Source organism: Eurypyga helias, unplaced genomic scaffold, assembly GCF_000690775.1.
Source record: "Eurypyga helias isolate BGI_N326 unplaced genomic scaffold, ASM69077v1 scaffold1170, whole genome shotgun sequence".
NCBI classification, from domain to species: domain Eukaryota; kingdom Metazoa; phylum Chordata; class Aves; order Eurypygiformes; family Eurypygidae; genus Eurypyga; species Eurypyga helias.
This window is the reverse complement of record NW_010226029.1, coordinates 148437-171228: the sequence shown is the minus strand read 5'-3', so window position 1 is coordinate 171228 and position 22792 is coordinate 148437. Positions and strand designations below refer to the sequence as shown.

The 22792-nt window shown below is 41.0% G+C and overlaps 1 protein-coding gene across 1 annotated transcript in view; it reads left to right on the top strand.

Moving 5' to 3' along the window:
- CNTNAP5 (contactin associated protein-like 5) overlaps nt 1-22792 on the top strand; it is a gene marked incomplete at its 5' end in the record, with an annotated part of 82132 nt that overhangs the window by 14024 nt on the left and 45316 nt on the right. The window contains one exon of the mRNA XM_010151141.1: nt 13223-13379. Within this exon, the coding sequence (XP_010149443.1) occupies nt 13223-13379 (157 nt within the window). The remainder of the gene's footprint in view (nt 1-13222; nt 13380-22792) is intronic.

The window sequence follows — 22792 nt, the reverse complement described above, 5'->3', positions numbered from 1 at the left end:
GTTCAGCAGGAGCAGGCCTGGGTTCTCTGGAACTTTGCAAAGATGGTTTTGAATAAAGGGGAATAAAAATATGACACGATGTCCGTTTATAGAACAAGCTGCTAACATATGTGATGAGGTAGGAAACAGCCACAAAGAGACAGCAAAGAAAACTTCCATTAAAGCAAACATACTGAAAAATAGAAAGCATGGAAGTTGAGGTTTTTTATGTTTTCCATCATCCGTCTTTTCTCCAAGGATCAATTCTCAAAAAAAAAAAAGCTTAAGAATTCCCTTTCCTCCCCTTTCATACAGTTGTTGGCCTCCACCCCAGTGGTTTCTGGGAAGACTAGATAAAGACTAATCTGAGCCTAAGAGACTTGCTAGCTGATGTACTTATTTGCATGCATGAATGTGAACAGATGTTTACATAGTAGTGTTAAGTAGGCCAGCTGTTTGGGAGTCATTTATGTATTTTATTTAAAAGTAAAGCTGTAAGGTTAAAACATTTACTCACAGTACAGAAGAGAAAAGAAGCCCAAATTCAGACAAAAAACATTTCTTCCTGTATTAGGGGATTGCTCCTTTATGCGCATCAGTTTTCTGTATCTCTGAATTTACAGCATAATGCAGCCCAGCTTACCTGAATCTCGGGGCATCTGCACCTTATCTTGACCAGTTGCATGTGAGTGGAAGAAAATATACAGCACAGAGTCAACATTGCCAAATGTTGTTTGTCAGCGGGTGAGGGGAGGGAAAAAAAGGCGATAGAGGAGGGGAAGGGGAGAAAGTTGTCACTTTTCTTTACAAGAGGTTGCATATTGCTGATTGTTTCTGCAGTCTGTTCCGTAATGAAGCATACATCAGAGTAATGTTTGCCCTTGCATTTGTTCTGCTCTTCAGATGTGAGAAAAAGCATAATCCTTAGGAGTATATTACAGCCATAAATGTATAACTTATATTTATTAATTCCTTAATGTAAACCTAAGTGGAAAAGCTTCCACTATGGAGGCGTACATACGCATGCAGGCATATGCATAGAGAGAAGAGGTTGGAGGGAGGTGCTCTCGTATATTTTTAATAGTTGCCCCTCAGGGATTCCCATTATGTCTGATCTGGCACTGGCTCTAAAATACGAGTCTTGGGTTTGATCTTGTCCATGACTTCATTTCCTCTGGCCCCTTGGGACTCTGTGTCTTGAAAATAAAGCAGGCAAGTGATGTAAACAGTGAAATGGAAGTGCTAGAGCCCAGTTACTTTCTGCATAGCTGTTGAGAACTCTAACGACATACATACCTTGCCCACCCAAGCATCATCACTACATGAGGCAGGTGCCTATGTCTCTCCAAACCAGCAGTAAACAGGATTTGTAGTAGGTGATACTTGTCTTGAGGAAGGTGCATTCAGTTAAGGAGCCTTACTTGCTGGAAGGAAAGATGGTGATATATGTGATACATCTTGTGAGGTTTTGATTCACAGCTGTGATGCAGCCCATGAGAAAGGTTTGTGTTTCATCAGCTGTGATGAAAGTCCTGTGATGGAAAGTTACGTTGTGTGTATAGATCTTGATTCTTCATGAAGCTTAGAGGTTGACTGAATGGTTCCGAAGGTGGTTCTTTATCTTGCCGTTAAATACAGAACGCACATAGAAGTAGCCATCTCAGCTGAGTGCTGAAAATCAGATTAAATGAACACAAGATTAATTACTCTGATAGTAAGGACTGTGACCTTGTTGACTGAATGTTCCATGGGAAGAAAGAAAAAGAAAAAAATTAGTTGGTGTGCTCATGGCAGCCTATGTGATCTTTGTAACTGATGTGGCAGATGGAATTCTCTCACGAGTCAAGGGCTGTGCTCCACTACTGCCAAGAAATCAGTGACTGAGGCCAGGTCATCTTCTGCTGGATGGGGGTCAGGTGCCCTGATCTTGCCCAGAGGGCAAGTCTCTGAAAACTGTTAAGCTTTGTGGCTGGCTCTTTGATACTGGGTGTATGCTGGTACGTTTCCCAGAGCCGCTGCAGTCCCCATCCCCACTCTGTAGTGTGTGTGATGGGGGAAGGAGTCTGTGTCTCCATGAGGTTCTGTTCAGCATTTGGAAAATGAGGAAGGACTGGTGGCTTCTCGTGGTTACATGGCTGTCATCCTTCTGCAGCCTCTGCCCGTTCCAGTATTCACTGCAGTGGTAAGGCTACAGCTGAGCTCTTCCTTCTGCTCCAGGAGCAGAAAACTCTCTCTTCAGCTGAATAATGATCTCTCTTAGTGACAGTAGAGCTATGGAGCACAGCTGAGCAGTTCACATGCTGTCCAGTACTGTCTGTATATGAACATATATATACACACCCATGTATATATCCTTCTGTTTGCTGCAGTTGTATAGAGTGATATACAGGAACCTGAGACCAATTAAATAACAAAAACTAAATAGAAGGTCTGTTTGAAAGATGTAAACTCATTGCTAACAGGGCGAAGAAAAAAGAGCTGCAAATTGATTAAGCTGTTCCAGAGAGAAGACAGATTGTTGTCATCCTGACCTTTAAAGCTGGTCAGGATATATCAATAGGAGCATCTTCTGAGTACACTATTCTATGGGGTTTTTTTGTTTATATTCTCTTGTTTTTCTCCTTATGTGCTGGCTTGGAGCCAGTTCATTTCATGGTCTTGCTTATACATGTGTTCTGCTACAGCTGCATTTTTCCAAAGTGCCCAATTTCACAGCACTCCAGCCTTCCTGAGGATGACAAATGATGCCCCTGTTGCTCTGGCCAACAGAACTGTAATTGCAGCCTGAGATGGGGACAGCTGAACCAACCTCATGCTGCAGTTTGGGTATATCCTTAAGCTGAAACTTGACTGCTTTTGTTTATTGTAGTTGTGTTTCTGATTCCACCGCTCAAGACATTAACTGCTAGCATTAATTGTAACACTGAGGAAAGTAGAATTGCTCAGGAGTTGAAAACAGTGTCAAATCAGTAGTTATTTATTCACCATTGATCTGTAATGTGTTGTAACACATCAGGTTATAAAGAAGTTTAATGGGTTGCAGTAATGCTTCTAGCCTCTTCCAGATACTGGGATGCAGTTTGGTCAGTTTTTTTGATAAAGTGCTTATTGCTGGACTTTCCCCACTGCTGTGCTGGACATTCCAATGAGTGCTGTTATGATCATAGTAAGTACAACTGAGTGTTGTCTTTTGCTGACTAACACGTTTTGGAAGCAAAAAATAAAACAGCCCAGTTCAACTGGCCCTGAGACATTTCAGTTCAGTAGGGATGTGACAGAAGAGTAGGAGGAGAGGCTAAGAGCATGGTTTTTGCTCTACTTGTCCAGGCTGCCTTGTTGGCTCATAATTAGTTTAACACTCAGCAATGTGCTTGGATTATTCTCTAAACTGTTTTCTGGGTGTTGGTTTCATTTTTTGGTTGTTTACAAAGCTTGTCTTTTAGAGTACAGCAAATATGTTGCATGCTCTGCAAGGGGACTTTTACATCTGTTTAGCATAAATTTAAATATACTGGGGTTTCCCACTCTTTTTAAAACCAACCTCTGGCATTTTTATATAAGCTGCGTGGGGAATCATACAGGATTTCCCTCTTACCAAAGATGCTTATTTGTCCAATTAATTGTACAGGGAACTTGAGATGTTCACATCTCATTTTCCAAAGGATTCTTTCCAAAACAGAAGCAACCTCCCAATAATATCTGAGTGATATTATCAGTTTTAAGAAAATCCCCCAATTTATTTAATTATGGATTGCAGCTTCAAAGTGATTAATAATATGTTATTATCCCTTCTAATTTATGTTCTATTAAGACTGTTTTTCTATTTTTATTCCAATTCAGAAATTCAGCATATTTACTGATGATATTTTCTGATTTCTTCAAGATCAATCTAAGCCATAAAATTCAGTAGTTATTATCAGCCACTTAGAGAAACTGGTTAGTGGTTACACTTCAGAAAGGCACTCTGTGGAAATGACTTTGTCCCAATGACTTTCTGATCAGATTCATTCCGTGTAAATAGATGTTACTCTCTAAGTGTCAGCCATGCTGTATTAACCTGGGAGCTGAAAGGCAAGGTGTGTTCTCATTGCTTCATGAATCAGAGTTACTAATAAAGATTCTCTATACCCAAATCTAGTTTTTTATTATTCCTAGAAGCTGCCATCACAAGTACAACAGAAACAAAATTAATCTGTCTTTTGTGGAGGGTTGTCAGATCAGAAGACAGTCCATTTTAGTTACTAGTGACTGTAGTGGTGCAATGTGAACAGGAGGGAAAAAAAGTAATAATAAGGTTACTTTTCTCATTATTAATGCTGGTAGTTAAAACTGCATATACAGGAAACAGTTCTGTTGAGTAAGGTAATTCCATTTTTACTCAGACACTTTTCACAATAAAGGGAGGGGAGAAGAACTGTTATTAGTCTATGTAGTTTCTCCCAAAGGACCAAGCAAAGATTGCTTTCCACAGCATGTTTTTCTGTAGCTCATCCAGTCCCCTATTAAATGTCCCAAATGTCCCCATTTTATCTATTTTCTTTTTCTAGTCTATCAAATTGCATTTTGCTGTGGGCATGATCTAGCAAACCTTCCATGAGTTCCTGCAAGGACTAGGTTAAACTTTGTATTAATTCTACCTGACTTTACTCCAGCTGACTTGTGTCCATAACCTTGAGCAACCCGCTCTGAGATATGCCCTGGCTTCCAGACTACTGCTAGGACAGGCTGTAGACCTGGGTTTTTGTGGATTCTCTTGATGATGGGCTTGGGCTGGTAGGCAGGTGAGAGCCTGGGGGCTGTGCAGAGCTGGGGGCTTTGCTGTACAGCTCCACTGTTGCACCACACTGAGTGCCCGAGGTACAAAGTGCTGCAGGTAGGGTCCCTCTGTTAGTCTTCATCTGTGCTCTGTCCCAAGAGCTTGAGCTGTCGCAATGGATCTTTCAAGAATAAATGGACCAAATACCCAATTAATTTTCCTTTTTTACTCCCTTTAAAAATGGATCCTTCAGGGCTTTATTTCAGTTGCTGCATACCTGCAGAGTAGAGGGTGCTTTTACCTGCCTCAGTGACAGGCACAGAGTTTGTCTAAGGAATTCTTGCAACCTGAATCTGTTTTAGAACAGCTTGAAGTAGGGGATTGGACTAGATGGTCTCCATTGATCCCCTCCAGCCTCAACCATTCTGTCCTCCTGTGAACAGCCTTATGCTCATTGCTTGCAAATCAACATGACTACTCTGATTTCACTGGAGCCAGATGCATTTTGCCAGTTGCTGGATCTGGCCTTTTTTATCCCTGGAAAATAATAATGAATGAATGTGCTGCAAAGTGGTTCTTCCTGTTAGCCTTTCCTGGGACGGTTGCTCTAATGTAGTTTTTACAGTTCTGTAAAAGTTGTTGTCTCACTTCAACATTTCCATGAATAATAGTTGAATACTAAGTTTGCTTGTGGTGAAATGATTGGTTTACAGTTTGATGCAGCATTCATAGTCTTTGATGCTTCAATTCTCTTCTGTCCTTTGCGATGTTATTTCTAGGCTCTGAAATTGCTTTCCTCTATGAAAACTTAAATAGCATTTAACAAAAACTGCTATGATAAACTACTTCCCTCACTTTACAGTAGTTTATAAGGTGCCTTAGTTCAGTAGTCTCTCCTTAACCTGTAGCCCTTTCACATCCATTATAAAAACTTTTAATAAAGTTCTGAAGAAAAGCAGTAGACCTCAGTAGGACAGTAAGAGGCTGGTCTGCGGTGTTAGGTGCATGCACAGCGGCTGCAAATGTCACTCCTGTTGTCTTCCTCTTGGAAGAGGCCAACGGAGACAAAGAGCCATGGAGGAATGTTGATCTTAATCACATATGATCCTTCAGTATCCCATGGCGTTTTCCCAAGAACTGGAATGACAAGGTCTGGTTTGTCTTCTGTTTATTGATCCATTAGTTCAGCACTTGCTACTATTTACTCTCACTAACTGTTTTTAGACTTATGCAGAACTGATTAAGTATGAAAGACCATTGTCCTGGGCTGTATTGAGCCACTGCAGGAGATGGCCTTCCAGTGGAAATGGGCAAGATGGCACCAGTGTAAGAGTGTGAGAATGAACACACAGGAGCTGAATGAGCAGTGTGAGTGCAACAGGTGGTAGCATCATCCTATTGCCATTATTCTTACTGGCTATACCTGTGACATAAGACATCTGCTGAGCAGGACCTGCCCCTCTGGCCCAGGCAGGGTCATGCTGGAGCTCACTGTGTGGCTTGTCCATGGTCGTTTTTCACTTGCAGCTGAATCCAGGCCATCGATGGGTTTCTGGTCCCAGCACAGAGTCAGGATGTGGCAGGATATGCATCAGTCTCATAGGCCTGTCTGTTAAGGCAATACAGGGGCTTGTTTATCTGAACATACCTGGAGGAATTAGGATAAACAGAGAAAATGGGAAAAGAGAGGGGAATGAGGAAGAAGAAAAGGAGTTGAAAGCAAGAGGGACAAGTTTGAAGTGAAGCTGAGCTGGAATGCAGGAGATAAAGGAAATAGAATATTGTTTTCTTTGTTTCAGTAGGGTAGGATAAATAGTTTGTCTTCAGCAAAACTCCTAAGGACTCAAAGCTGATGTTTTCTCTGGTTTATCATTTGTCCCTAAAAGCTGTAATCCTGTCTGTAATTTTGGTTTTGGGTTGGTTTGTTGTTGTTGTGGTTTTTTCCCCAACCTGCACACTTTCAGCTGTTCCCATAGTTTCTGTTACTGTCTGCAGTCCCACTTGCGTGTTTCAGGAAATTTGTTTCTTGGCCAGACATTTACTGAGAAAGCAACCCAGCCTGAGCTGGCAAAGCAAAATGCAAGTACTCATAATATTTTCAGCCTTCTTTGGCCTTCAGCAGAGACATTCACAAAACATAAAATTGTAGTTTGGATGTATATTCAAACTTCCTCAGCATATAAAAATGTTTGGGTCTGAATTCCTTATGCCCATCCTCAAATCTGCCTTTCAAAGGTTTGATGATGATTTTGCTTTTACTGAAGCGCTCTTGGTATGCGATGGCACAACTCTGTCCTTGAAGCCCAGCAGTTCTGCTCATTATCCTTCTGTTAAATCTAGGAGAGGCAAAGGTCCATGTTTATTTACCTTCTTCCTGCCCATTCTCATCTGTGAGAATATCTTAACAACTCCAGGAAGAACAGAGCACACCATGATAAGAGCTGCTCCAGAGGGAGATGCGGTTTCCCTGCTGAAAGAGATGCAGGCAAATGCTGCTGCGTGATTTTTTCTTCAGCCTGCTACTTTGTATGAAAGCAGCACATCTTGGCAGCAAAGCTGAAAAACAGGACAGTATGTCAGCAGATTACTGCCTTTCTTTCCCCTTTTCCTAACCACACTTCAGCGAATAATTTTAAAATGAGAGACATTGGGATGAAGTAACATTTGCCTAGGGAGTAGGATAGATCCGCTGGATCTGTCAGAACTACTTCACTTTTGGGTAGCTGCTCTGAATAAGGGTTGACCAGAACTTGAGATCAAACTCAGCGCGAATCTTAGTAACACTGCCCAGCAGCGTTGCTACTCAGTACAGGATGGCATCTGTTTTGCTGTGCTGTTTGACCAGCCATGATTTCCAATGCAGTCGTGTTTGTCATGTCTGAAAATTAGGGTAGTGCTATGTGGGTTACAGGTTTAAGAAAGAAAAAGGACACTAAAACTGTGTTGCACAATTGACATGAGGAAGGTTTTTGGGTAATAGGGAGGAAATGTTAGATGGTCGTTATAGCTGTACTGAAAAGAGAAGAACCATGCATAAAGCGGGTATGTGTCCACAGTAGTATGGTACAAAAACAACTGGACGATTTGGTGGATCCTTTAGTGAATAACGTTCAAAGGAACCATGTCATTGGGGATTCTCATTTTTTCCCTGGTCCATATTACATACATGCATTTTTTCCCCAGGATAATCTGATCTCGGGTTAAACTCATGGGTTTGGTTGTGAAGTGCAGAGAGCCTGCCACCTCAGAGGGCAGATGTTGCTTCCCTCTGGCTGGGGCAGAGCCACGAGACCCTCACCGACGACTGCAAACCAAAGAGCAACTTTTTTCACTGTTGAATCTCAGCATCAACCTCAAAGAATGGGTAGCACATACTGGTTAGTGCAGCCTGAGTTCACCCTGCTTTATGTTGTTAGTGTATTCTCCCAGAGGTGTGAGCTGTCATTTAAACCAGTACCGGTTCCAGGTCATTAATGCCATAGACCTCTTCACTGAACAAGCAGCCTCTAAGAATGTAGTAATTTTGTGTTGCCTACTAAATAGGGAATATTTCTCCAATTTGTCTAGAATTATTATAAACACTTTCTTTTTGATTTATCAAAAGCATATGGGATTTTTTTTCTGCTGAAAAAGCCAAAGAGGAAGAATTTGATTTTGCCTCAATTTAACATTTAAAATTTTGATTTTAAAAAAGGCTAGAAAAATGTTGCAATGGAAAAAATGCAAACGTGGGAAAACAAGACCTTGGTAAACTCTTACCAAAAAGTAGAGTCACAGTTTTCCCTTGTTCTCACTCTCTTACACCTTTCTCCGTTTTTTCAAGAGCCTTTTAAAATGGATTATCTGAGGTTATATTTTGTACTCTGGATCGGCCTCTGCATTCAGTTATTCAGGTGAAATTGCCTCATATCCATATGTGGGTACATATACAGACGTACAAAAAAAACCTGCTGCTTGTTTCACGTAATGTTCAGTGTATCAGGTGACCCATTTTCAGAATTTGATATTGTTCAAGTGGGTAGTGCAAACAGATATTTTAACTTTTGAGTGCAGTAGTGAAGAATTGGCTTTGATTACTTTATGCAATTCTACAGTCAATATTTTCCCAGTTTTTACTATCTCTTGATAGGTCAATCTTTCCTTTTAAGAGAAAACAGCATAGATATAAATTAGTCTACGTTTTTATCAGTAAGATGTATAGACGTAAGATTTAACAAATTTGGTTCTGCTTAACTCAGTTTGACTTTGGAGAAAAAAATGAAGATTACCAAGAGAAATTTCAATGAAATTTGGTTTCAGTGATCAACAGTCAGAAATAAATTGACTTGCCGTGGTGGCGGAAAAAACCTTTCACTGACATGTTTCAGTAACTTGGATACCCCAAAAACCTTGCCTGTGTTGGGGCTGTGTAATTATGGGGTCAGACTTTAGGTTTACACAGCACAGGAGTTTTACCAGGGATCTAGTTTATCTTGTTATAGTTCCATTTTTAGATTTTTGTTTGTTGCAACTGCAAGAACACCCTGGTAAATCATGCAGAGAAATATTGACGAATAATTTAAATATAATACGGCTAAAAATACATGGCTTTGTATACAGAAAAGGAGAGAACTGTCAGTACAAGGGAGGTTTAAGAGGACAGACGTCTTGTGAGCCGGTAAGGGATATGGAGTATGTGTTCAGCCATTCTCGTCACTTCGACAGCCAGATGCGCATTGCAGGTGAATTTGATCTCAATCTGCATCTCCTCCTAGGGACCATTGGAAACAACCTTCATGTGTCTGCTATTCTCTTCACAGTCCTCAGCCTCTGGGCGTGAGCTGCGCAGCGCGTGCCAGCCTGGCTTCTGCTCGGACTGGTTTCATGCAGAGAACTAACAACGAGCAGTGTGGTTAAGCGTGTTGATAGAGCAGGTAATGGAGATGTGCCGAAGAAGTGCCATCTGAAAGGAGCTTACTCTCTGTGCCTTGCTGGATGGAGAAAAACTGAGTTGCTGTCCGTGCGTTTCAGTCTCCTATATGCCAGGGTTTCCAAAGTCTCAGCTGGCTACTCAGATACGTATGTGCAGTGTGAATAGAGCAATAATAGACCACAAAGAACCAGCCTGTGGAGACAGGGAAATGGCAAGATGGTCAGCTGAAGATGAGTGCCCTTGTTCTTTCCTTTCAGGAGACATGTGCCAACCTTGCTCTCTGCAGCCTGTGCCTGACAGTGTGAACGAGTAGCAGTACTTGGTTTGACACCAAACACTGTCTGCCTCCTCAGTTCTTTTATTCAATACCATATTTAATTATGCTAAAAACAGTGATGTAAATATCACAGCTGTTCTTAGAGGATACCAGGCAGCTTCATCACAGAAAGGATTATTGTCTTCTGCAGGAAATTAAAAATAAAATAGACTTTTTTGAGGATTTTATCAAAATTAAACCTTCCAAAGGCAGCTTAAGCAATACAGGGAGGAATCACTTGAAAGAAACTTCTAGTCTCTTGTTCTTTTGCTGGTGAATTCAATCATTTGGGGCTGACTTGCTTTGGGAATTTTTCACACATATTCTCCTTCAGAGTTTGAAGACAACCTTAATACATTTATTAGGGCAGATTTTTTTTTTCCCCAGTTTTAAATAGACAAAAATGCATGGCAAATAATACTTTTATTTGTGAAGTAGGCTTTTGACTAGCTTTTTTGACCAAATAATGTGTTACTAGGTACAGTGTAAGCACAGAATGAAGAATTAGTAACACTTCATATTAAATGGACATTTTAGCTTAGAAATTTTAAAGTGGAATTCTGCTGACCTGTGTAACCATTAGTTTATAGGGCCATATTAATTCCTTGATTAACATCATGGACTTAGTCTGTGGCATTGTCACAGAAAGGAAATTCATTCATTTTGAGGTGGTGGAGAATTGATAATGCTTTGAAAAAATGATAATGCCATGGTTACAGAAGTGAAGATATTGCAACTATCTACAGGCTTAGAAGAAAGAGTCTTAATCAATGCCTGTTGGCCAAACTCAGGCTCAGTGCAAGGCACCTTCCAGCTTTGTCAAGGTATAACAGGGTAAACTTTCTGGAAAGAACTCGGGGATAGATTGATTTCCATTGTTGGTGAAATATTGCAGTACTTCAGCATTGCAGGTGTATGATATGCAATATGTTTCAGTAATTCCTAAACACTGTGGACGTTGCTGAAGTACCTTAGATTTAAGAGCTTTGCCGAACAGCTCTGCGATTTCTCATACGTTAAAAATTAAGTACGTGGAAAAGAGTTTTGAATAATCAGGGCATAATTTTCCTTAATACTACAGTTGATTGCTCAGGGACTAGTTAGGGAGAAAGAATTTACTCATCTTGAGTAAAGGGTGGCAGAACTGTGCCTAAAAAAATAGAATTTTGGAAAAGACACTTTTTTTAAAGTCTGTTCCCTTGATGATATAAGATTGTTCCCTGTAATGTTGAATGCTCTATTTTTTAGCACTGTATTTAATTTAGTTGTAAATGACTCAAACTGTGGTGCCTCTACCACTTCCCCAGTCTATATCATAAATCTAAATGTGCATGTTTTTGTTTGGTATTGCTCGATAAAACAAATAACAACAGATCTGAAAAAGACATCAGAAAACTACTCAGTCTTAATTCCTGTGAATGATTGCTTATTTCACTGTTATGTTTAAGTGTGTAATGACTTCTGCCAAAAGATTCTAAGACATAGGTTGAATTTGATTAATGAATGCCATTATTTGCTGATGGCCTGAAGGATTTATCTTTATCTAAGTATTTTTTCCAAAGTGGGCAGTTTTAAAATTAGATGAAGCACTTCTGTATAATATCTATTTCAAATCCCAGACAAATCACCCTTTTATTCAATTAACATTACTATTCCAAGCTTTACCAAGTAATTTCCCAAGAATAGACTTGTTTCATTGGCCACAGCAATAAACTTCTGCAAGAAAATCAGCTGAAAAGAAAGAAAACAAATGTGTTGACAGAACTATGACAACTAAAACGAGTGTGCACATTTTTGTAAGATGTTCTTGAATTGTGCTTTTCTAATGAGTACCACTGGGTATTGGTCAAACTCATCATTTCTTAATTGTTGGTATCATGAGAATGGAGTTACACTTACTTTTATTTTCCTTTTTTCATTAAATTACAGTTCAGCAGTCTAAGCTTAGAAAGAAAACAAATACAAATTATTTTTGCCAAGTGAATCTAAAACTCGTTTTAATTAGTCCCTTTCACTCTACAGTTAACCTTGATTGCATTTCATATTTTAGACTTTCTTGCTTTCTATAATGAGGAATACTCCCAACTAATAATGTTAGTAAAGCAGAAAAATGAACTGATACTTTTTCTACATTAGCAGTGCAGTTTATTTTTCCAATCTCCTTTGATCAAAAAGTCTTGATATGTCAATTTTGCAAAATTTTGCCATCTACCTGTATGTGTAACTGATTATATTTCTTGATTTAAGGATTAAGAAGTCAATGAAAAAGTTATCTGAGCTGGAAGACAAAGTCAATCCTGGCAAAATGTTAATCCATGGATTTCATTACATTTGAATCTGCTTACTGTATCTGACTATTAATATTTAATGCTTGATGTATGACAGATTATGAAATTTAAACAAAAACTGTCTTGGTTTATATAAATACATAGATTTTAGAGCTCCTGTAGATAGAAAATAACTTCACACAGACAAATTAATTCCTAAGTAGGGAAATCTTTTCCCCACTTATCTCCTACCTGGGTTCTTAATCTAAGATATTTTAATACCTTATGGAGCTTTACATTTGAAAATTCTACCCTTGGAGAGCACATTAAAATCCCTAGTCCTGCTCCCTTAGAAACCAGTACATATTTTGGTCTTAATTTTGAGAGGAACTGTATTAAGCCCATGGTAATAGGTCAGTTGTGTGTTATTTCTGAAGATTTTTGCTCTTTATATGTGAGTCTTAAGGTAAGAAATCCTGATTTAAGAGCTAGTCCCCTTCAAAACAGGTAGGCTCTGCAAGAGATCCTTGTTAGTACTGGGTCACTCATGACAGCCGTGCAGTGCGAGTCATGGCAGAAGAATTGCTTTCCGGCTCCTTCAGTGATCAGATCACCCCTCGGGTGTCACACAGAAACACTGGACACAGCTGGTGCAGACAGTGGTGTTGGCTTCGCACGTCAAAGTCTTTGCAGCTGAAACACACCAAGGTTCTTGTGGGTGATTGGCATGTGAGCCCTATGGGTAAAACATGTGCTCCTCAAACCAAAGGGATTACTAGAGAACTGTTGCTTTCTCAACCTGTATTCCATAAAACAGAACTTGGGCAAAGTTTATGGTTTGTTACTTTGTCTGTAGTTCACATCTTTTCCTTCAGTATTATTTAACATGTTCACCTCCATTCTCTTTTTCATTCTCGGGAGAATCCAATTTGCTTATCAAGTTCTCTTTCTCTCTCTCTTTCTCCTTTTTCCCCTCCTTCCCTTTCATCCAGATGGAATGCCATTTGCTTGGTGGGTTGGCCGTGCCAATGAAAAGCATCTTTACTGGGGAGGATCTCTTCCGGGCATTCAACAGTGTGCATGTGGACTGGAAGAAAGTTGTCTGGATATGAGATATTTTTGCAACTGTGACGCAGATAGAGAAGAATGGTAATAATTTTAACATGTCTATAGTAAAGTCTAGGTGAGAGCTGGAGGTAGGAAGTAGGTCAAGAAGGCTGAAATCTTTTCCTGATTCACTGCTGAGAAAGCTGTGAGTATGGTCAAATAAGAAAGAAAGTCAAGCTAGAATTTGAGTTTCTGATTTCATCTTAAATTTCTTAGTTGAACCAAAGACAAGATATCTGGCTGAAGCAGGTGACTGGGATTCGTTGTCTTCAAAATATCTTTGTTGTTGAATGCTAAATCCAGTCATTTTATTTGTTTGAAAATTTCCATTGATTCTAATGGAGCATTGCATGAATAAAGGCTGTAAGAAGTTGGTGCATGGGCATACATTGGAGCAAAAAATTCAGGCATAGACAGCACAATTCAGGTACAGACAGCTAAAGAACAAGAAACCTGTACTACAGGACAGAAAGACTTGTATTTTTCTTACAAAACAATATGTATGTATGTGCCTTAACTTTCTTTGGCATTGGGTCCCAAGCTTTTTAAAGTCAATGGAAAAAATTCCTTTGGCTTCTGTAGGTTTTGGTTCAGTCTCTAGAGGAAGTTTCAGACTTGCAGCATGAACATTGAAAGCTTCCTCGGGTTTGGACCTTTGTTATGCCCCGATGTCACATGAATTTGTGAAGGCCACTTCACAACCTTCTCCCATTCTCTGTGCCTTCAGACACTCTATGGCAGCTGAGAGCTAGTTGGTGAACTTTCCAATTAATTCCATACTTATGTTGGAGGGGGCAGAAATGCCAGTTGAGTGTTGTTGAAAGTACAGTTTGAAAGCGTTGGAAAATACTTGTAAAAACTCTGCTTCACTCTCTCTCTCTCTTTTGGACAACTCACTGATAGGAGCTGCTGCCCTTTCTCTAAAAAAAGATATTTTAACCCTGAGCATTTCAGAAATTACGAATAATGGAAGTGGACAAGAAATGTCTTGCTGTAATAGGCTACTATGTTTGAAATAATGTTCGAATTATCCCTGTGAAACCTTAACTTAAAAGAGAATGAGTAGAAAGGAACTGTAAGGGGTCTTGAAACAAAAATATCAGAAATTACCTGTCACTGTAAGTGCTGGGTTTTTTTGGTTGTTTAATTTCCAGATAGTGTGATTATTCATTTGGACCCTGTATGTCCCTGGGGTCACTAATCACTTTCATAGCTGCAAGGGAATTTCTTCAGGAAGATCTTTATGTAAAGGCTGCTTCATGAATGTGATTTGTACAGATTTGTATAGAAAGGCCTGGCTGTGCATGTTAATGTATCTTTAATGTTTGGTTATCAGAAACACTTTGGTGAGGTTTGCACATGTGCATCAAAACCATGTGTTTTCCCTGGTGCTTGGCTCTGTTCATGATCCACATTCCTCTTTTCGCTGAGCTGCTACTCCGAGCAGGGTGTGTGACGTTGGCAGACCATCGGGGTGGTTGTAGTCGGAGATTGCAGGACAGTGCACCACTGCGTTGTACAAACCAAGGCAAGGGGAAAGCTAAATGCAGCTTTATAGTGGTACACTGAGTCTCCTAAGGAAATGAGACCTAAGCAAGTTATGCTGTGGGTGTTTATCTCCATTCTCCCCTCCCACCCTCCGAAGATTTTGAACAAGCAGACACATTTCAAACAGAGAAGGAGAAATCTCAAAAGTATTAGAAATTACATATTTATGCTAGGCTGTGGGGGAAAAGCCAATTAAAACCCACAAGAAGAAAGATAAGGAAGCTTACACTTTTATTAGATTTTTGGAAAACCCTCATGGGAGAGAGAGGTTGGAAATCATGCTTCATTAGCTTGGCAGCTCACACAGCTACTTGTTTCTCCTAATTTCATTATAATAACAGGATATGCATAGAAGTTTCCTCAGCTAAACTGCCTACTGTTTGTTGGTTTGGGCCTTCAGGTGTTTTGTTTGGTTTTTAATCCATTTGAAATTTGAAATTTGTTGATATTTTAAATTCCAAGTTGCCTTTGTAGAAGCTAAAAACCCCCCTGACCACCTTTACAAAGAGTTTCTGAACATAAGAAATTTCGTGTGTCTTGGACCTTACTTCTGTGTTTCTCTGCTACAACACTAATGCCGGGTGTGGTGGGTTGGCCGTGGCTGGAGGCCAGGTGCCTCCTCAAAGCTGCTCCATCACTGCCCTCCTCAGCTGGGCAGGGGAGAGACAATATAACAAAATACTCGTGGGTTGAGATAAGGGCAGGGAGGGATCAGGCACTAATTGCCAGCACAGCAAAACAGACTCGACTCAGGGAAATTAGTTTAATTTATTGCCAATCATATCAAAGTAGGATAGTGAGAACTAAAACCAAATCTTAAAACACCTTCCCCCACCCCTCCCTTCTGCCTGGGCTCAGTTTCACTCCTGGTTTCTCTACCCTCTCCCCTCCATCAGCGTAGGGGGTTGGGGAATGAGGGTTGTGGTCAGTCCATCACACACTGTCTCTGCTGCTCCTTCCTCCTCAGGGGAAGGATCCTCACACTCTGCCCCTGCTCCAGCGTGTGGTCACTCCCACTGGAGACAGTCCTCCACCAACTTCTCCAACATGAATCCTTCCCACGAGCTGTGTTTTTTCACATATTGCTCGAGCGTGGGTGCCCCTGTGACGTGCCGTCCTTCAGGAGCAGGCCCCCCCCGGGGGCCACATTCCCTGCCAGCAAACCTGCTCCAGCCTGGGCTTCTCTCTCCATAGGACCACAGCTCCTGGCAGGAGCCTGCTCCAGCATGGGCTGCCCATGGAGTCACAGCCTCCCTCCAGCATCCCCCTGCTCCAGCGTGGAGTCCTCCCCAGGCTGCAGGGCATCTCTGCTCCTCTGTGACCCTCCATGGCTGCAGGGCACAGCCGGCCTCACCGTGGACTGCTGCATGGGCTGCTGGGGAATCTCTGCTCCAGCACCTGGAGCACCTCCTTCCCTCCTCTGCTGACCTGGGGGTCTGCAGGGCTGTTTCCCTCACATGTTCTCACTCCTTTATCCAGCTGCAGTTGTGGAGGGGTTCTTTCCGTATGAAATACGTTATCCCAGAGTTGCAGCCACTGTCACTGATAGAGTCGGCCATGGCCAGTAGCGAGTCCGACTTGAAGCTACATGGCATTGGCATTATTGGACATGGGGGAAGCTTCTAGAAGCTTCTGACAGAAGCCACCCCTGTAGTCCCTCTGCCACCAAAACCTTGCCATGCAAACCCAATACAGCCTGATATATAATGGAATTTGAATCTGAAACCTGCTGAGATCTGAACTGTGACTTTAACCTGCTATACATTATACTGCAAGGAACAAGACAGCGGTAGATACATTTCTTTGCCTTAGCACAAAATAAAATGGATGTTGCAGGGTGGAAAACCAGAAAATAATTTTTGCTCCTTTTAGATAAATCAGGCTGCTCAGTGGAGCTCTGAGGACCAGAACTGCAGGAGTGTCCTTCTGAAAGGAGACAGGCTTTGGATTTTGCTTTGCTTTGATTTCCCTAGGCTAAGTCTTGGGTGCAGAAGAAGCTACTACTTTCTTAGAGCAGGAAAAAGATGGAAAACAAGAGAAAGCAGACCTGAAAAAAGTCCTGAGCCAGGTGTTTGGCAAAACACAATATAGACTTCTAGGCATGCTGACTTCTAAATGATATCTAAGCAGACACCTGAGCTAACTGCTGTCTCTGGGCTTTTACTTGACATGACACCAAGTTTAGACCCCTGGAGTTATGCTGGCCAGATGAATAGGAATATAATTGGCTGCATATGATATGGGGAGGGCTTTTGTATTTTTCAGGTTTCTTTTTATGAAAGCATTCTAGTGAAAAGTGTAATTTCCCATCCAGCTCTTCACCGTACTTCCAAACTCTGCAGTAAGATGACAACTAGTTCTGTCACTGCAGAATACTGCACCGTCTCCATGGTATTTGCTGGAGAAGAGGAGTTCTGCTGAGGGAGCAGGTGCACAAGCAGTCACTCTGACCCAAGGAAGGGAGCTGGACGGGTGTTAAACGTGACTTCACTGTAGTTTGTGCATGCCTTCAAAAAAGAGAGACTCCTGACTGCTGAAAGCTCTTAGTAGTGGGTGGGAACATTCACAGAAATTCAGTGGCTGCAAGCTGAGGCTAAATCTAACCCAGAAAATGTTTTCTTTGTCTCTCTTCCTTTTCCCCAACACTGAGAATAGTTAACTGCTGGGACAAGTCATGTATAGATGAGACAGATTTGCCGTAGCCTCAAGCACTTCCCTTCCAAGTGATTGTCTTGCGAAAGATGTGTCCTCTTTCAAACAAGGTGTGTTCTTGATGCAGGCGTTACTGGGGAAAAGTGTGAGACTGAAATAAAGAGTAAAGCATTTCTGAAATGTAGACAGGGTAGTGTCATCTTCAGTCCATTCTAGACATGCTTTGGATCATTAAATGCTTCTCCCAGGTTGTCTTTCAGCTCAGGCAAAATTCTCTTGCCTTGGCAGTGGAGGTCTTGCTGCTTTTAAACAATCCTTTTAAACAATCCTTTTCTTTAAATGAGGGACCTCTTTCACGCCATGGTGGTGCATGACTGTCCTGAAGTCTGTTTGCCACTTTGGTCTCTGCGTCTGGAATCCATTTTCCACTCCAAAACAAACACTTGATTGAAGCCAGTAATCACACCAAGCATTTCTTATTGACTGCATTCTCCTGGACACACTGTGAATTTGGAGAACCTTGTAGCTTTTTATTTTGTACAGTAAGAATAGCACATCTGGAAGTCTTTTTGACCAGGAGGTTCAGGCATCTCAGCAGAGTGTGGGGGACAGTGTTGTTTCTAGCTAATAGCTGATTGACCATCTTTTATTTCTACTCTCTGGTCTTACTATTCAAATTGTAGGAGTATCATCATCTTTTATCTTCTAGAAGAGTCTTCTTCACTGGTGACCCAAGCCTTTTGCATCTTCCCATTTCCAAAGTAATATGCATTCACCTCTTTACTGTGCCTCTGGGGTACTGCAAGCAGCAACAAAACCACAGGATGTGAAAAGAAGGAGGGGGGATTTTGCTAGTGTCAGACCCACTTTGAGCCACAGAGATACATCCATTTTATTTCAAGGAGGAGCAAAGCCCCATGGAAGCAAATGAAGCCCTCATTGGACGAGCTATGTTTGTGCGAGGCTGTGCCAGAGCCAGGATGCTAAAGCTGGCAGGGCTGAGAGGAGCAGGACAGGGAAAGCCAGCCACTGACAAGCCCAGATTTGACAGGTTTTGTTTGCTCAGCCACTATCCCACACTGAATCTGATCCCCCAGAAGCAGTGGAAGCATCTCTGCAGAGCCTGTGAGCTCATAAATAAACCCTGCCAGAGGTGACCTGGCCTGTATAGAGCTGTCTGGGATATCTCCCTTCATGACTGCATTTGTCAACAAGCTGGAAAAGCTGCCTGCAGAGAGCTGGCTGTAGCAGGCCCCTGAGGTCTTCGGAATCAGTTCATTACTATCATTACCAAACTCTTCCTCTCTACCTCTTCTCTAATTCAGCAAATTATAGGCACTGCATCTTGTATTTCACTTTCAGATTTGTCTCCTCTGCTGCTCTTTTTTTCTTTATTGTGACTCTACCTTATTGTACCCAGTAAAGCATTTTGTGATGCAGCTGATAGGTAGAATAGCAATTTAAAAATATTCCTTTGGATTATTAATGATATGTCCTGCACAGAGGTCAAAACTTTTTCTCATAGAAGCCCATTTCACTGGCCCGTTCCTCATGTGGTTCATTGACATCTGCTGATGATAGTATTCTTTTCCTCAAATGTACTGTATTCATTAAAGTCTGTACTGAATATCTGAGCTACTGAGGCTCAGACCCCACCAGAGTTTTCATTAATGTACAAGAAGAAAATGTACTGGTAGAGAATTGTATGAAAAGAAATTACATTTAATGGCACCACTGCTCTACCATCTGTTAGGAAAAATATGGAAACAGCTACCTAGAGATCACCAATCTATGATGGTTTACACTGTTAGGATACCATAGAGTGAGATTTTTTGAGCATGCTTTTATTAGTAGCCAGGAAGAAGAAAAATAGTCTCATAGTGTTACCATCAAAAAAGTTGTCATTTACAGGTAAGACTACCTATGATGTATGTTAAAGTACCCAGTTGCTGCACTATCACCTTTAGCATTGCTGCACTTGCAGCAAAATTCTTTTCTTCTTTTCCTTTGCCCCTCTGCACCCATAAATAGAGCATTTGTTTGATGTGTAACGTGTCTCATAGCTTATTGAGGAAGTCCTTTGGGCAGATACAGGCATTAATCTTCAGACATGGCTAAACAGATGACATCCAACTGTATTTAATACCCATAACTAAAATTATTTCAGTGATTTAATTTAAATGGCATTATTGGATTTGTTCTGTTTTGGTTTTGCTTGTGGGAAGTACTGGTTGATGCCACCCTTTATGCAGAGAGCTCAGAGAAACCGCTGTTCATTGAGGGTGCTTTCCACCCTCTGAAACCTTCAGGTTCTCATCTGAATTGAGTGCCACGTCAGGTAAATGGAAGCTCTACTTCCCAGGTTTATTAATTTATTTGTACCATTTTCTGCATGTACAGGACTCTTTTTGGAAAAGGGATAAAAACCTGCTTTGATTTTTGTGAAATCATGACCTCACTTATATTCCTGGCCGAAGACCGTCACCCCCAGGACATTCCTGCAGCGGACCAGCATTCTCAGTACTGCGGGGGGGCGCTTAGCCTGGCTCAAAAGGCGTGCTCCAAGTGGTCATGGAGGGCTAGGGGAAACCTGCTGACAGAAACATAGTCATCCTGGCTAACCTGAGAGGCAGCTGTGGAAAACCAAATATAATCTGGTTTAAAGTGTATGTGAAGTGCTAGATTAAAATACATGTAAGTAAAAGCTAGGTCTGGGAAGAAATACAAAAATAACGAATCTAACAAGGCTTTTTTTTTTTTTGAGGCAAAATTGTGTTTGTGCACATCATACTGCAGATGTTTTCTATCAGAAAATAGTGCCTTTTTTTTTTTCTTTTTTTTAAACTGTAGTACATTAAAAGTAATCCCCAAACCCTCCTCAGGCAAAATTCCAAATGTTTTGTCCAAAACCTAGAATATTTGTATTTTGTAGTTCTACAGAATTGCCTCCAGGAAATTACTGTGCAGGTACATGAAGCTCTCTTGCTCCTCTCTGAGGCGTAATACACTGTATTTGAGAGACTGCTGTGGTGTACCACAGACAGAGGAGGGGAATTGTGGTGCTCTGTAAGAAATGGAGTCTGAAATAAGTTCAACTTAAAGACTGCTGTTAATTTAAGACACTCAAACTTCAGCTCTCTTTTCTGCTTTTCTTAGCTGAAACATCTTAGATGTTGACTTTTCACCAAAAACTTGATTTCCCAACATGAAATAATAATAATAAATTGCAACAATAGGTGTGTGGTTCCTGTCATTAACACATTCTCTGAAGGGTAGAATGTTTTCCTGGTAGGTTTTATTTCATTTTCTGCTTCTATGAGAATACATATTCTTAGGCAAGTCTTTTTTTCCATGTGTGAGAATAAAAAGCTTAAAATGTGCTGTTTGAGCTTCAAGAGAAATTTGATTGAGTTTTCAAGGCATTAACATAAAAGTGAAGATTTTTATTCGTTCTAGAATATTTTTCTTTCTCATAGTTGAGCTATGCTACTAAAGTTCTCTGTGGCACTGGCATTTAACTAGTAAAAACTCAGTCATAAAATCCGATATAAAAAAACTTCATGCAATATAACAGAATATCTAATAAGCAATGCAGTTTCCAGAGGTGTGGAATAGATATCTTTAAAATGTCACCACTTCATTTTTTTCGTAGATATCTTCAGTGGTAGCTGTAGGAAGATACTGATTCTTAATTTAATGCTGATCATAGCTAGTCAAAAGACTGTGCTATTTTTTGAATGAAAATAAATTTGAAGGAAACCTCTTTAAATATTTCATGATATTTTTTTATTATTATTTTAAAAATTAAATGCCAGCTGAGTTATTCTTGTTTGTATTGCATATTAAGCCTTCTTTCTGTGCATCTTTCTGCCTGCCTTTCATTCATTTTGCCTACTCTTCTTCCTCCCAGTGAAATGCCTTATTTAATTATCTTCCTAAGAAATACTCAGATAATCCAGCTTTTGTTACAACTGTTTCATAATCTGTTGAGAGCATTTACACTAACTTTCAAAGATTGATACAATAAGCTATGTGAGTGTGCTGCTGAGAGCCCTCTGCGAAGAGATTTGGAGACCATGTACTTTTGATTCATACATGGTATTTTCCTCTGAGTCTGTATTGAAGGCATTCCTCTGCCTTCTGTCTGGGAATTTCATCCTGCTGCATTTTGTCTGTAATTATTTGCGTGTCAGACACCCACTGAAGCAAGAAGAAAATGTTAGGGTCGGAGAGGGTACCTGTGCTTTTCCCCTTGGAATTAGGAGACAATTAAGTGTGCTGCATGCAATTAGAAACAATGAGAAATAAATGATACGTATGCAGCTTTTATAAAAACGATCAAAATATCCCTTCTATTTTTTTCTAACTTTAATGAGAGTACAGCACTTTGCCAAGCAAACATCCGAGGTTTTGTGTCAGAGCACAGCTGCAGCGTTCATCCTGATTATTATTTCTTTGCTGAAGTGTCCTGTGTCCCTTCCCACAGCTGGGGCTACAGTGAGAGCTACCTTTGCGGAAAGTGGTACGGCGAGCAGTGTGTATGGAGTCTGGGATCCTGCCAGACCTGGGCAGTGGTATCGCTCAAAAAGTGGCACCTGATTCGTTTCCTGAGGCTTTGTGTCACATCTGCCTGAAAGAGCAGTGGGTGTAAATTTGTGATTATTGGAATTTTGGATCTGGTCATTGTCGCCGTTCCCGTGTCCGGCATGTACTCTCCTGCATGCAGCTTGTTGGGCCGTGCAGGGGTAGGGCTCCTTTTCTCCAAAACTATTGATGTTCAGCTCCACGAAGGATGCTTTGCCAGGCTTATGTGCCCAGATGCACAACGCATCTCAGCCCTGAGAAAAAAGGGCTAGGAGAAGAAAAACTCATCACTGTGGAAATAAAATGCAGTAGCACTTGCCTCTCCATAATCAGTTGATAGAGAAATACCTCGAAAGGGCAGTTCGACTGTGGTAGGGTCAGGGTTGGATGCCTGAGGGACTCGGTTCATGAAGTACAGTGGGATGCACATCTGCATACGCTGCCAGAGTCAGAGCCACTGAATCAACTCAGGGACTGGAAGGCTGCCATGGAATGCCAGGCTGCATTTTGCGGGCAATTTGCCTAGCACACTTGGGGTAGAAACAAAGAAATTATCCTTTAGGAGTCTGTCTGTCTTTTCCTTTCTAGCAGCCGTGTGTAAGTTAGTCACAGTTGGAGAATAAGCCCAGCTGATACAAACAAGAGACTGTAGTTCATCAGTGCACTAAGTC